The following is a 13,847-nucleotide window of genomic DNA, read 5'->3' as shown; positions in this document are numbered from 1 at the left end:
TATATGGGGAGACGGGGACAGCTATATGGGGAGACGGGGACAGCTATATGGGGGAGACGGGGACAGCTATATGGGGGAGACGGGGACAGCTATATGGGGAGACGGGGACAGCTATATGGGGAGATGGGGACAGCTATATGGGGGAGACGGGGACAGCTATGGGGGAGACGGGGACAGCTATATGGGGGAGACGGGGACAGCTATATGGGGGGAGACGGGGACAGCTATATGGGGGAGACGGGGACAGCTATGGGGAGACGGGGACAGCTATATGGGGAGACGGGGACAGCTATGGGGAGACGGGGACAGCTATATGGGGAGAGACGGGAACCGCTATATGGGGAGACGGGGACAGTTATGGGGGGAGACGGGGACAGCTATATGGGGAGACGGGGACAGCTATATGGGGAGACGGGGACAGCTATATGGGGAGAGACGGGGACAGCTATATGGGGAGACGGGGACAGCTATATGGGGAGACGGGGACAGCTATATGGGGGACGGGGACAGCTATATGGGGGGACGGGGACAGCTATATGGGTTGACGGGGACAGCTATGGGGAGACGGGGACAGCTATGGGGAGACGGGGACAGCTATGGGGAGACGGGGACAGCTATATGGGGAGACGGGGACAGCTATATGGGGGAGACGGGGACAGCTATAGGGGGAGACGGGGACAGCTATGGGGGAGACGGGGACAGCTATGGGGGAGACGGGGACAGCTATTGGGGGAGACGGGGGACAGCTATATGGAGAGACGGGGACAGCTATTGGGGAGAGACGGGGACAGCTATGGGGAGAGACGGGGACAGCTATATGGGGAGACGGGGACAGCTATATGGGGGAGACGGGGACAGCTATATGGGGAGACGGGGACAGCTATGGGGGGAGACGGGGACAGCTATATGGGGAGACGGGGACAGCTATATGGGGAGACGGGGACAGCTATATGGGGAGACGGGGACAGCTATATGGGGAGACGGGGACAGCTATATGGGGAGAGACGGGGACAGCTATATGGGGAGACGGGGACAGCTATATGGGGGAGACGGGGACAGCTATATGGGGGAGACGGGGACAGCTATATGGGGGAGACGGGGACAGCTATATGGGGAGACGGGGACAGCTATATGGGGAGACGGGGACAGCTATATGGGGAGACGGGGACAGCTATATGGGGGAGACGGGGACAGCTATATGGGGAGACGGGGACAGCTATATGGAGAGACGGGGACAGCTATATGGGGAGAGACGGGGACAGCTATATGGGGAGACGGGGACAGCTATATGGGGGAGACGGGGACAGCTATATGGGGAGACGGGGACAGCTATATGGGGAGACGGGGACAGCTATATGGGGGAGACGGGGACAGCTATATGGGGAGACGGGGACAGCTATATGGGGGAGACGGGGACAGCTATGGGGAGACGGGGACAGCTATATGGGGAGACGGGGACAGCTATATGGGGGAGACGGGGACAGCTATATGGGGAGACGGGGACAGCTATATGGGGAGAGACGGGGACAGCTATATGGGGAGACGGGGACAGCTATATGGGGGAGACGGGGACAGCTATATGGGGGAGACGGGGACAGCTATATGGGGAGAGACGGGGACAGCTATATGGGGGAGACGGGGACAGCTATAGGGGGAGACGGGGACAGCTATATGGGGGAGACGGGGACAGCTATATGGGGGGAGACGGGGACAGCTATATGGGGGGAGACGGGGACAGCTATATGGGGAGACGGGGACAGCTATATGGGGGAGACGGGGACAGCTATATGGGGGAGACGGGGACAGCTATATGGGGAGAGACGGGGACAGCTATATGGGGAGACGGGGACAGCTATATGGGGAGAGACGGGGACAGCTATATGGGGAGAGACGGGGACAGCTATATGGGGAGACGGGGACAGCTATATGGGGAGACGGGGACAGCTATATGGGGGGAGACGGGGACAGCTATATGGGGAGAGCGGGGACAGCTATATGGGGAGACGGGGACAGCTATATGGGGAGAGCGGGGACAGCTATATGGGGAGACGGGGACAGCTATATGGGGAGAGACGGGGACAGCTATATGGGGAGACGGGGACAGCTATATGGGGGGAGACGGGGACAGCTATATGGGGGAGACGGGGACAGCTATATGGGGAGAGCGGGGACAGCTATATGGGGGAGACGGGGAACGTGGACAGCTATATGGGGGGACGGGGACAGCTATATGGGGGAGACGGGGACAGCTATATGGGGAGAGACAGGGACAGCTATATGGGGAGACGGGGACAGCTATATGGGGGAGACGGGGACAGCTATATGGGGGGACGGGGACAGCTATATGGGGAGAGACGGGGACAGCTATGGGGAGACGGGGACAGCTATATGGGGGGACGGGGACAGCTATATGGGGAGACGGGGACAGCTATATGGGGAGACGGGGACAGCTATATGGGGGAGACGGGGACAGCTATATGGGGAGACGGGGACAGCTATATGGGGAGAGACGGGGACAGCTATATGGGGAGACGGGGGACAGCTATATGGGGGAGACGGGGACAGCTATATGGGGAGACGGGGACAGCTATATGGGGGGACGGGGACAGCTATATGGGGAGAACGGGGACAGCTATAGGGGGAGACGGGGACAGCTATATGGGGAGACGGGGACAGCTATATGGGGAGACGGGGACAGCTATATGGGGAGACGGGGACAGCTATATGGGGAGACGGGGACAGCTATATGGGGAGACGGGGACAGCTATATGGGGAGACGGGGACAGCTATATGGGGAGACGGGGACAGCTATATGGGGGGACGGGGACTGTTATTGAGACAATGGGAAAGGAGGACATGACACGAGGTTTGAACCTGGAATATAATGTGTTGACTGTCCGTCTACGTGTGTGTCCCTCCCTCAGGCTAGTGCTGCCCTCTTCTGGCCACAGTGTGTCAGTGTGTTGCTGGGCACAGCCAGAGCCATCCAGTTCCTCCACTCTTCCTCTCCCCAGCTCATACACGGAGACGTCAAGAGGTAGGTTTTCCTGGCTACCCATCCACATCGCTCCGCCAACTGACGTTTCTCTTCCACCATTCTTCTGGATTTGCCTCCCTCCCCGATGATTTCTAGAATGTTCTTATTGTTCCTAGAAACCGATGGGTTGGGCCAGAGCCAGCCTACATGGTCTTATCAACTTTGATATTCTGATAAGTTAGATTTGTAAGAGACGATCCAGTTGCTGATGAATTTTTGTACAACTCCCCTCATTTTGAAGTCGCACAAACAACTTCTAGGAGGGAGAGGCTATACGGAAACGCCTGGTGCCCAAATTGATGACGTACAGCGCAGTCGGAAAGTATTCAGACCCCTTGACTTTTTCCACATTTTGTTACCTTACAGCCTTATTCTAAAATTGATTTAAATTGGTTTTTTCCCCTCATCAATCTACACACAATACCCCATAATGACAAAGCAAAAACAGGTTTTTGCAAATTTTTGCAAAAATACTGTAATGTCACATTTACATAAGTATTCAGACCCTTTACTCAGTACTTTGTTGAAGCACCTTTGGCAGCGATTACAGCCTCGAGTCTTCTTGGGTGTGACGCTACAAGCATGGCACACCTGTATTTGGGGAGTTTCTCCCATTCTTCTCTGCAGATCCTCTCAAGCTCTGTCAGGTTGGCTGGGGAGCGTCACTGCGCAGCAATTTTCAGGTCTCTCCAGAGATGTACGATCGTTTTCAAGTCCGGGCTCTGGCTGGGCCACTCAAGGAAATTCAGAGACTTGTTCCAAAGCCACTCCTGCGTTGTCTTGGCTGTGTGCTTAGGGTCGTTGTCCTGTTGGAAGGTGAACCTTGACCCCAGTCTGAGGTCCTGAGTGCGCTCATCAAGGATCTCTCAGTACTTTGCTGAATAACATCCCCACAGCATGATGCTGCCACCACCATGCTTCACCGTAGGGATGGTGCCAGGTTTCCTCCAGATGTGACGCTTGGCATTCAAGCCAAAGAGTTAAATCTTGGTTTCATCAGACCAGAGAATCTTGTTTCTCATGGTCTGAGAGTCCTTTAGGTGCCTTTTGGCAAACTCCAAGTGGGATGTCATGTGCCTTTTACTGAGGAGTGGCTTCTGTCTGGCCACTACCATGAAGGCCTGATTCGGTGGAGTGCTGCAGAGATGGTTGTCCTTCTGGAAGGTTCTCCCATCTCCACAGAGGAACTCTAGAGCTCTGTCAGCGTGACCATCGGGTTCTTGGTCACCTCCCTGACCAAGGCCCTTCTCCCCCGATTGCTCAGTTTGGCTGGGCGGCCAGCTCTAGGAAGAGTCTTGGTGGTTCCAAACTTCTTCCATTTAAGAATGATGGAGGCCACTGTGTTCTTGGGGACCTTCAATGCTGCAGCAAATTGTTTGGTACCCTTCCCCAGATCTGTGACTCGTCATAATCCTGTCTCGGAGCTCTACGGACAATTCCTTCGACCTCAGGGCTTGGTTTTTGCTCTGACGTGCACTGCCAACTGTGGGACTTTATATAGACAGGTGTGTGCCTTACGAAATCATGTCTAATCAATTGAATTTACCACAGTTGGACTCAAATCAAGTTGTAGAAACATCTCAAGGATGATCAATGGAAACAGGATGCACCTGAGCTCCATATCGAGTCTCATAGCAAAGGGTCTGAATACTTATGTAAAGAAGGTATTTATTTTGAATACATTTGCAAAAAATGTCTACATCTGTTTTGGCTTTCATTATGGGGTATTGTGTGTAGATTGAGGATTTTTGTTCTTTTCTTTGATCTGTTTTTTAATAAGGCTGTAACTTAACAAAATATGGAAAAAGTCAAGGGGTCTGAATACTTTACGAATGCACTGTTTGTCGTGCAGCTGAGAGTCGAGTGGAGAAGAATGGATTTGGTTCAGTCAGTCGTCCTGATGAGCCCTTCCAGCTACCTAGTTTGTGCTGGCTAGCTGGCAACAACAGCAGCATGGAGCTAGTTAAAACTTGTAAAATAAAGTTGTGTTTTATTTTGTGATGGGCGAGGGAGACACAACTTGTAGTATTGGTCACCATCTGGATGTCACCGTGACATGTCAATCAGCTAACGTAATGACAAGCTGGTGTGAATGACCCCAATGCGACGGTTTTGTATCTAAGGTGCTTGCTAGCCTTTTCGCTGTGGGCGACAGGTCTGCCGGAGCGAAGCGATATGGTTGGGCGAAGAGGCATGTGCTTGCAGACGTGAGTTGCTTCCCACCAGGCAGCTGTGTTACGTTGCTGGCGTAAGCTAACGTGGCCAGTTTTTTTTTTCCCCATCCCACTAGATAGAGGAGGATAGTTGCCTACACGAGAAATAACTTGTAATATTAGTATTTGGAACTAGTAGCCATCTGGATGTCGCCGTGATAGTCGGGGAGAGTTTGCACTGGTAGCCGACCACACAACAACATGGGGCAAAGTGTCCTTCACTCCCACTTGCCACAGTAAGGATAGGGTAGTAGCTAGATAGTAGCCAATATCAGGACAGTAAGGAGAGGGTAGTAGCTAGATAGTAGCCAATATCAGGACAGTAAGGAGAGGGTAGTAGCTAGATAGTAGCCAATATCAGGACAGTAAGGAGAGGGTAGTAGCTAGATAGTAGCCAATATCAGGACAGTAAGGATAGGGTAGTAGCTAGATAGTAGCCAATATCAGGACAGTAAGGAGAGGGTAGTAGCTAGATAGTAGCCAATATCAGGACAGTAAGGAGAGGGTAGTAGCTAGATAGTAGCCAATATCAGGACAGTAAGGATAGGGTAGTAGCTAGATAGTAGCCAATATCAGGACAGTAAGGATAGGGTAGTAGCTAGATAGTAGCCAATATCAGGACAGTAAGGAGAGGGTAGTAGCTAGATAGTAGCCAATATCAGGACAGTAAGGAGAGGGTAGTAGCTAGATAGTAGCCAATATCAGGACAGTAAGGATAGGGTAGTAGCTAGATAGTAGCCAATATCAGGACAGTAAGGAGAGGGTAGTAGCTAGATAGTAGCCAATATCAGGACAGTAAGGATAGGGTAGTAGCTAGATAGTAGCCAATATCAGGACAGTAAGGAGAGGGTAGTAGCTAGATAGTAGCCAATATCAGGACAGTAAGGAGAGGGTAGTAGCTAGATAGTAGCCAATATCAGGACAGTAAGGAGAGGGTAGTAGCTAGATAGTAGCCAATATCAGGACAGTAAGGAGAGGGTAGTAGCTAGATAGTAGCCAATATCAGGCAAAGGTGACCGCTAAAGCACATTATAGTGATTTCCACTAAAACATGTACAACTATAGCATTAACGTCTACATTTTTGTAAAAGAAACGTACAAAATTCGTCATAAATTTGGGCCCCATGCGTGTCCGTATAGCCTCCCCCTTCTAGAATGGCAGTTTCAGACTGAATGTATGTAGCGATCGATAGAGGAGTGGAATTAAATTCAGGCTGAGCCACCAGGCAAGAGGTAGGCTGCTCTGTTAAATTCAGGCTGAGCCACCAGGCAAGAGGTAGGCTGCTCTGTTCACTGAATCATTATTTTGTCCCCATCATTTCTTACTATCAAGGATGCTTGAGGACCATATTAAGCCCTCCATCTTCCAGAGGTATGATGCTCACTCACTGAATCTGATCAATTACTCCTTTATTTCAAGAATAGTGTTTTTAACGACACTAATTTCTTACGATCAAGGATACTTGATGACCATATTAAGCCTCCATCTCATCTTTGAAATGAGAAATTAGCCTCTAGAAGAACAACTGGCAGATCTACAGCTGATGCTGACTTTAGTACGAAAACTAGGCACAATAAATAGGTTTTGCATTGATCCTAAGTGAGGAGGCAGTTTTTTTCTTTTGATAAATCCCACTCAAACCATCCGTCGTCTTCTTCCTCCAGCTCCAACATCCTATTGGACGAGCACCTGGAGCCTAAGCTGGGTGACTTTGGCCTGGCCCGGTTCTGCTCCAGCAGCAGCAGGTCAGCTGGTAGAACCACTACGGTAGCCTATACCAGGACAGTGAGGGGAACGCAGGCGTACTTACCTGACGAATACCTCAAAACAGGAGAGTTGGGAGTAGCCATTGACACCTTCAGCTTTGGAGTGGTAGGAGGAGAGCACACACTATACTACTATACTATACTACTGTACTACTGTGTACTACTATAATATACTACTATACTACTGTTATACTATACTACTGTACTAATATAGTATACTACTGTACTACTATACTATACTACTGTACTACTATAATATACTACTGTACTACTATACTACTATAATATACTACTGTACTACTATACTACTATACTGTACTACTATACTATACTACTGTACTATACTACTGTACTACTGTGTACTACTATAATATACTACTGTACTACTGTACTATACTACTATACTACTGTACTACTATACTACTGTACTATACTACTGTACTACTGTGTACTACTATAATATACTACTATACTACTGTTATACTATACTACTGTACTAATATAATATACTACTGTACTACTATAATATACTACTGTACTACTGTACTATACTACTGTACTACTGTGTACTACTATAATATACTACTATACTACTGTTATACTATACTACTGTACTACTATAGTATACTACTGTACTACTATACTATACTACTGTACTACTATACTATACTACTGTACTACTATACTATACTACTATAATATACTACTGTACTACTATACTACTATACTGTACTACTATACTATACTATAATATACTACTATACTACTGTTATACTATACTACTGTACTACTATAGTATACTACTGTACTACTATACTATATACTATACTACTGTACTAAACTACTGTACTATACTACACTACTGTACTACTACACTATACTACTGTACTACTATACTGTACTACTATACTATACTACTGTACTATACTACTGTACTACTATAATATACTACTGTTATACTGTACTACTATAGTATACTAATGTACTACTATACTATATACTATACTACTGTACTAAACTAATGTACTATACTACACTACTGTACTATACTACTGTACTATACTATACTACTGTACTACTATAATATACTACTGTACAACACTATACTATTGTACTGTATTATACTATACTACTGTACTAATATACTACTGTACTACAATAGTGTAGTATAGTACTATACTATACTACTGTACTATACTACTACTGTACTACACTATACTACTGTACTACTGTACTACTGGAGACTACTGTAGTATAGTATATAGTCTACTGTAGTATAGTATATAGACTACTATACACCAAGACAACTGTTCCGATGACTGGGTAGATGTTACACAATCATCTTGTCCTCTCTTCCTCAGGTGCTGTTGGAGGTGCTGACTGGCCGTAGAGCTTTAGAAGTTGACGACAGCCAATCCAAAGCTGTCTACTTGGTGAGGGTGATGCAGTTGGTATTCTAGTCTCTGTCCTGAAGAGAGAAATAAATACTGATGAACCGCTAGCCACACTGACACTAGCCACACTGACACTAGCCACACTGACACTAGCCACACTGACACTAGCCACACTGACACTAGCCACACTGACACTAGCCACACTGACGCTAGCCACGCTGACGCTAGCCACGCTGACGCTAGCCACACTGACACTAGCCACACTGACACTAGCCACACTGACACTAGCCACACTGACACTAGCCACACTGACACTAGCCACACTGACACTAGCCACACTGACACTAGCCACGCTGACGCTAGCCACACTGACACTAGCCACACTGACACTAGCCACACTGACACTGACACTAGCCACACTGACACTAGCCACACTGACACTGACACTAGCCACACTGACACTAGCCACACTGACACTAGCCACACTGACACTGACGCTAGCCACACTGACGCTAGCCACACTGACACTAGCCACACTGACACTAGCCACACTGACACTAGCCACACTGACACTGACGCTAGCCACACTGACGCTAGCCACACTGACACTAGCCACACTGACACTAGCCACACTGACACTGACACTAGCCACACTGACACTAGCCACACTGACACTGACACTAGCCACACTGACACTAGCCACACTGACACTGACACTAGCCACACTGAGGCTAGCCACACTGACACTAGCCACACTGACGCTAGCCACTAGCCACACTGACGCTAGCCACCATTTTACTCAAGTAGCAGTACTGTTACTTTAAGGACATTTTACTCAAGTAGCAGTACTGTTACTTTAATGACATTTTACTCAAGTAGCAGTACTGTTACTTTAATGACATTTTACTCAAATAGCAGTACTGTTACTTTAATGACATTTTACTCAAGTAAAATTACTCAGTTTGAAAAATACTAAAAGTGCTCAGAAAGCTACTCAGTAACGGTAAGGTGTAATTGTATTTGTAATTGGTTATTAGGCACAAAATGGAAGAAAATGGAGTGAAACAGGGAGAGACTACCTAGACTAGTCCATTCACATCTTGTTTTCTTTTGCAAAACGATGTGCCCTTCTGAAGTAACACATGCCTGGTTTCCCAGGTCTAAACTAGTCACTGACTTAAATCAAATCAAATGTTATTTGTCACATGCGCCGAATACAACCGGTGTAGACCTTACAGTGAAATTCTTACTTACAAGCCCTTAACCAACAATGCAGTTTTAAGAAAGAATACACAAAAAAATACAAGATAAAATAATACGAAATAAAAGTTACTAATAATTAAAGAGCAGCAGTAAAAATAACAATAGCGATGCTATATAGCTCCTCTGTAGCTCAGCTGGTAGAGCACGGCGCTTGTAACGCCAAGGTAGTGGGTTCGATCCCCGGGACCACCCATACACAAAATTTTTTTTTTAAATGTGACGCTAGCCACACTGACGCTAGCCACACTGACGCTAGCCACACTGACACTGACGCTAGCCACACTGACGCTAGCCACACTGACACTGACGCTAGCCACACTGACACTAGCCACACTGACGCTAGCCACACTGACACTAGCCACACTGACGCTAGCCACACTGACGCTAGCCACACTGACACTAGCCACACTGACACTAGCCACACTGACGCTAGCCACACTGACACTAGCCACACTGACACTAGCCACACTGACACTAGCCACACTGACACTAGCCACACTGACACTAGCCACACTGACACTAGCCACACTGACACTGACACTAGCCCTGACACTGACACTAGCCACACTGACACTAGCCACACTGACACTAGCCACACTGACACTGACACTAGCCACACTGACACTAGCCACACTGACACTAGCCACACTGACACTAGCCACACTGACACTAGCCACACTGACACTGACACTAGCCACACTGACACTAGCCACACTGACACTAGCCACACTGACGCTAGCCACACTGACACTGACGCTAGCCACACTGACGCTAGCCACACTGTTACTAGCCACACTGACACTAGCCACACTGACACTAGCCACACTGACACTAGCCACACTGACACTAGCCACACTGACACTAGCCACACTGACACTAGCCACACTGACACTAGCCACACTGACACTAGCCACACTGTTACTAGCCACACTGTACACTAGCCACACTGACACTAGCCACACTGACACTAGCCACACTGACACTGACACTAGCCACACTGACAATGACACTAGCCACACTGACAATGACACTAGCCACACTGACACTAGCCACACTGACACTAGCCACAATGACACTAGCCACACTGACACTAGCCACACTGACACTAGTCACTAGCCACACTGACACTAGTCACACTGACACGCTCATCAGATGTTCTGCACCTGTAATGTCTGGTACTTCAAAACCTAACATCTTGTATAATTTTCCACTTCAGAAAGACCTGGTGACGGAGGTTGAAGACGACAGAGGTCATCAGGCCAGAGGGAGGTCAAAGAGGGGTTCAGAGAGAGTAACCGAGGAACAGCCTAGTATTCACCCAGCTGCTACACACATCTGGCAGAAGCACCTGGACCCCAGACTGCTGGCGACAGGGACGGGAGGCTCCCCTCCTCTGGCCCCACACGGCTCCCTGGACCTGGCTGCTCTGGCCTGTCGCTGTCTGGAGGCCAAGCGGAAGAGAAGGCCCCCCATGACTGAGGTAGCACTCGTCAACGTGTGATTCCAACAAGTGTGGAACGTATTGTGACCAGGGTCTATTACATTTAAATTCCAGTCAATTCAGAAAGTAAACCAAATTCCAATTCCCTTATTGAAAAGCATTGAAGAGAATTGGAATTTCTGTAATTCCTGAATTGAAATGGACTTGACCCCAACCCTAATTGTGACCTTAACTGTGTTGTGACATGTCCCATTGTGCCATGACTCCTAGGTGTTCCAGGTGCTTCTAGACATCCACACCCGTCTGAAGGCCTCAGACAGAGCCTCATCCACTCTCAACGTATCCTCCTCCTCTCCTTCTCACCAGCCCTTCCCCAAACCTCCTCAATCAGCCATAGACTCGTGTATAGACTGCCTAACAGACGTTCTGTCAAAGATGGGTCCACTGGAAGACACGTACCACTGCCCCCCTCACCCCTCCTCCACCCTGCCTCACCCCTCCTCCACCCTGCCTCACCCCTCCTCCTTCCTTGGTCCATGTGAATCGGATGAGAGCCAAGGTTACTCTCAGTACTGTGCTCCTCCCTCCCAGCTCCCCCATAGTGACACCAGATCAGACCCCCAGACCTCCTTGCCGTGTGGTGGGGCCTCTGGGACAGTGCAGGGGGACAGTTGTGGTTGGTTTTCACCAGCCGGACGGTTACGCTCCAGTTCACCGTGCTCAGCGTCAGGTAAGAGGATTAGTCGTCTCAGAGTCCAGGGTCAGGGTGTACAGCTCAATTCCATGAGGGCTGCAGCCATGGGGATTTTAGTTTCACTCCATCACTGCCCGTAGAAACACACCTCTGGGTCATGTTCATTAGCATCATCAAATCAAATAGCAGGGAGAGAAAGTGTAGTCAAATATCCTACTCAAGTAGAAGTACTGTTACTTTAATGACATTTTATTCAAGTAGCAGTACTGTTACTTTAATGACATTTTACTCAAGTAAAATTACTCAGTTTGAAAAATACTAAAAGTGCTCAGAAAGCTACTCAGTAACGGTAAGGTGTAATTGTATTTGTAATTGGTTATTAGGCACAAAATTGAAGAAAATGGAGTGAAACAGGGAGAGACTACCTAGACTAGTCCATTCACATCTTGTTTTCTTTTGCAAAACGATGTGCCCTTCTGAAGTAACACATGCCTGGTTTCCCAGGTCTAAACTAGTCACTGACTTCAAATCAAATGTTATTTGTCACATGCGCCGAATACAACAGGTGTAGACCTTACAGTGAAATGCTTACTTACAAGCCCTTAACCAACAATGCAGTTTTAAGAAAGAATGCACAAAAAAATACAAGATCAAATAATACGAAATAAAAGTTACAAATAATTAAAGAGCAGCAGTAAAAATAACAATAGCGAGGCTATATACATGGGGTACCGGTTAAATGGCAGCAACTAAAAACAACACTGACTGCATCCCTCACGGCCTGGAGTTGTGGACCTCTGCTCTTACCCAACACTGTCCATTTAACGTATTACCTGTCAGGAAACACACGTCTCTCTCTCTGCCAGGCTTGCCCTGCCATGGAGTAGTTGTTAATGCATGCAAAGAGCGTTTCCTCCACAAGATGGCGCTCTATGACGACGGCAGAATACAGACCGGCGAGCTTTTTTCCTCGGCTCTTTGTAAGCTGCTCTTTCATTCCATGATCTGACCTTTCCCCACATTCAACTCCCTAACGGTGTTTTGTAATGATGCAAGTACTTTATTTGACTACAAGTCAAACTATACATTATTGTCAGTATGCGCAATAGCTGTTGTTTTTCTATCCGGTGTATGTGACAATAAAATATCTTTAATATTATTTATTATTTAATATATATATATATTGATCTTTCAGATGCTGAGATGAACCCACAATGCCGAGGACCAGAAGAGAGTGATGAGCTTGAGTACCTATCAGGGGAGGCCAGTGAGAATCAGGACTGCACACGCAGACACACCAACTTTCCCAACTAACAACCTAGCCTACGGTTACACACTGCAATACATAGACAAACAAAGCCATGTGGGTGCCATCTGTGTGTCATACATTGGCCAACATTCAATATTGGCTGTTATGCAAGTCAGTTCGGGAAGAGCAAATCAAAATGTTGAGTTACAAAAAAAAAACTGGGTTGGAGTATGTTCCATTTTAATTTCGAAAACTGAAGCATGCGGTTTGGTATCGGTGAAATGTAATCAACCCCAAATCCAGTCATTTCTTGCAAGTTTTCACACATCACTAGTTCTGTTTTATAATTTGTACAATGTATATTTTAGATAATTCAGACAACTGTATTATTTGTATTTATACAATGTATGTCAAGGTTTTCATTAAATAAACTTGAACAGGACTTTTATTTATTTCACCTTTATTTAACCAGGTAAGCCAGTTGAGAACAAGTTCTCATTTACAACTGCGACCTGGCCAAGATAAAGCAAAGCAGTGCGATTAAAAGCAACAACACAGCTACATATGGAATAAACAAAACGTACAGTCAATAACACAATAGAAAATCTATATACAGTGTGTGCAAATGTAGTAAATTATTGAGGTAAGGCAGTAAATAGGCCATAGTGCAAAATAATTACAATTTAGTATTAACACTGGCGTGATAGATGTGCAAAAGATGATGTGCAAATAGAGATACTGGGGTGCAAATGAGAAAAATTAATAATGTAAATAACAATATGGGGATGA

The 13,847-nt window shown here is 47.2% G+C and overlaps 1 protein-coding gene across 2 annotated transcripts in view; it reads left to right on the top strand.

Annotated features, from left to right (window-relative positions):
* irak1 (interleukin-1 receptor-associated kinase 1) overlaps positions 1–13,506 on the top strand; it is a 39,464-nt gene extending 25,958 nt beyond the window's left edge. Inside the window, exons 8-14 of one of the 2 annotated variants that reach the window (XM_041857244.2) lie at positions 2,925–3,037; positions 6,916–7,123; positions 8,379–8,450; positions 10,891–11,154; positions 11,386–11,845; positions 12,676–12,789; positions 13,005–13,506. In XM_041857244.2, the coding sequence (XP_041713178.2) occupies positions 2,925–3,037; positions 6,916–7,123; positions 8,379–8,450; positions 10,891–11,154; positions 11,386–11,845; positions 12,676–12,789; positions 13,005–13,123 (1,350 nt within the window). In that variant the 3' untranslated portion in view covers positions 13,124–13,506. The remainder of the gene's footprint in view (positions 1–2,924; positions 3,038–6,915; positions 7,124–8,378; positions 8,451–10,890; positions 11,155–11,385; positions 11,846–12,675; positions 12,790–13,004) is intronic. The other variant, XM_041857245.2, reaches the window with a different exon arrangement.
* Positions 13,507–13,847: the final 341 nt, after the last annotated feature.

Source organism: Coregonus clupeaformis, chromosome 30 (genome assembly GCF_020615455.1).
Source record: "Coregonus clupeaformis isolate EN_2021a chromosome 30, ASM2061545v1, whole genome shotgun sequence".
NCBI classification, from domain to species: Eukaryota; Metazoa; Chordata; class Actinopteri; order Salmoniformes; family Salmonidae; genus Coregonus; species Coregonus clupeaformis.
Note: the sequence above shows the minus strand (reverse complement) of the source record. Positions and strands in the feature narration are given on the sequence as shown.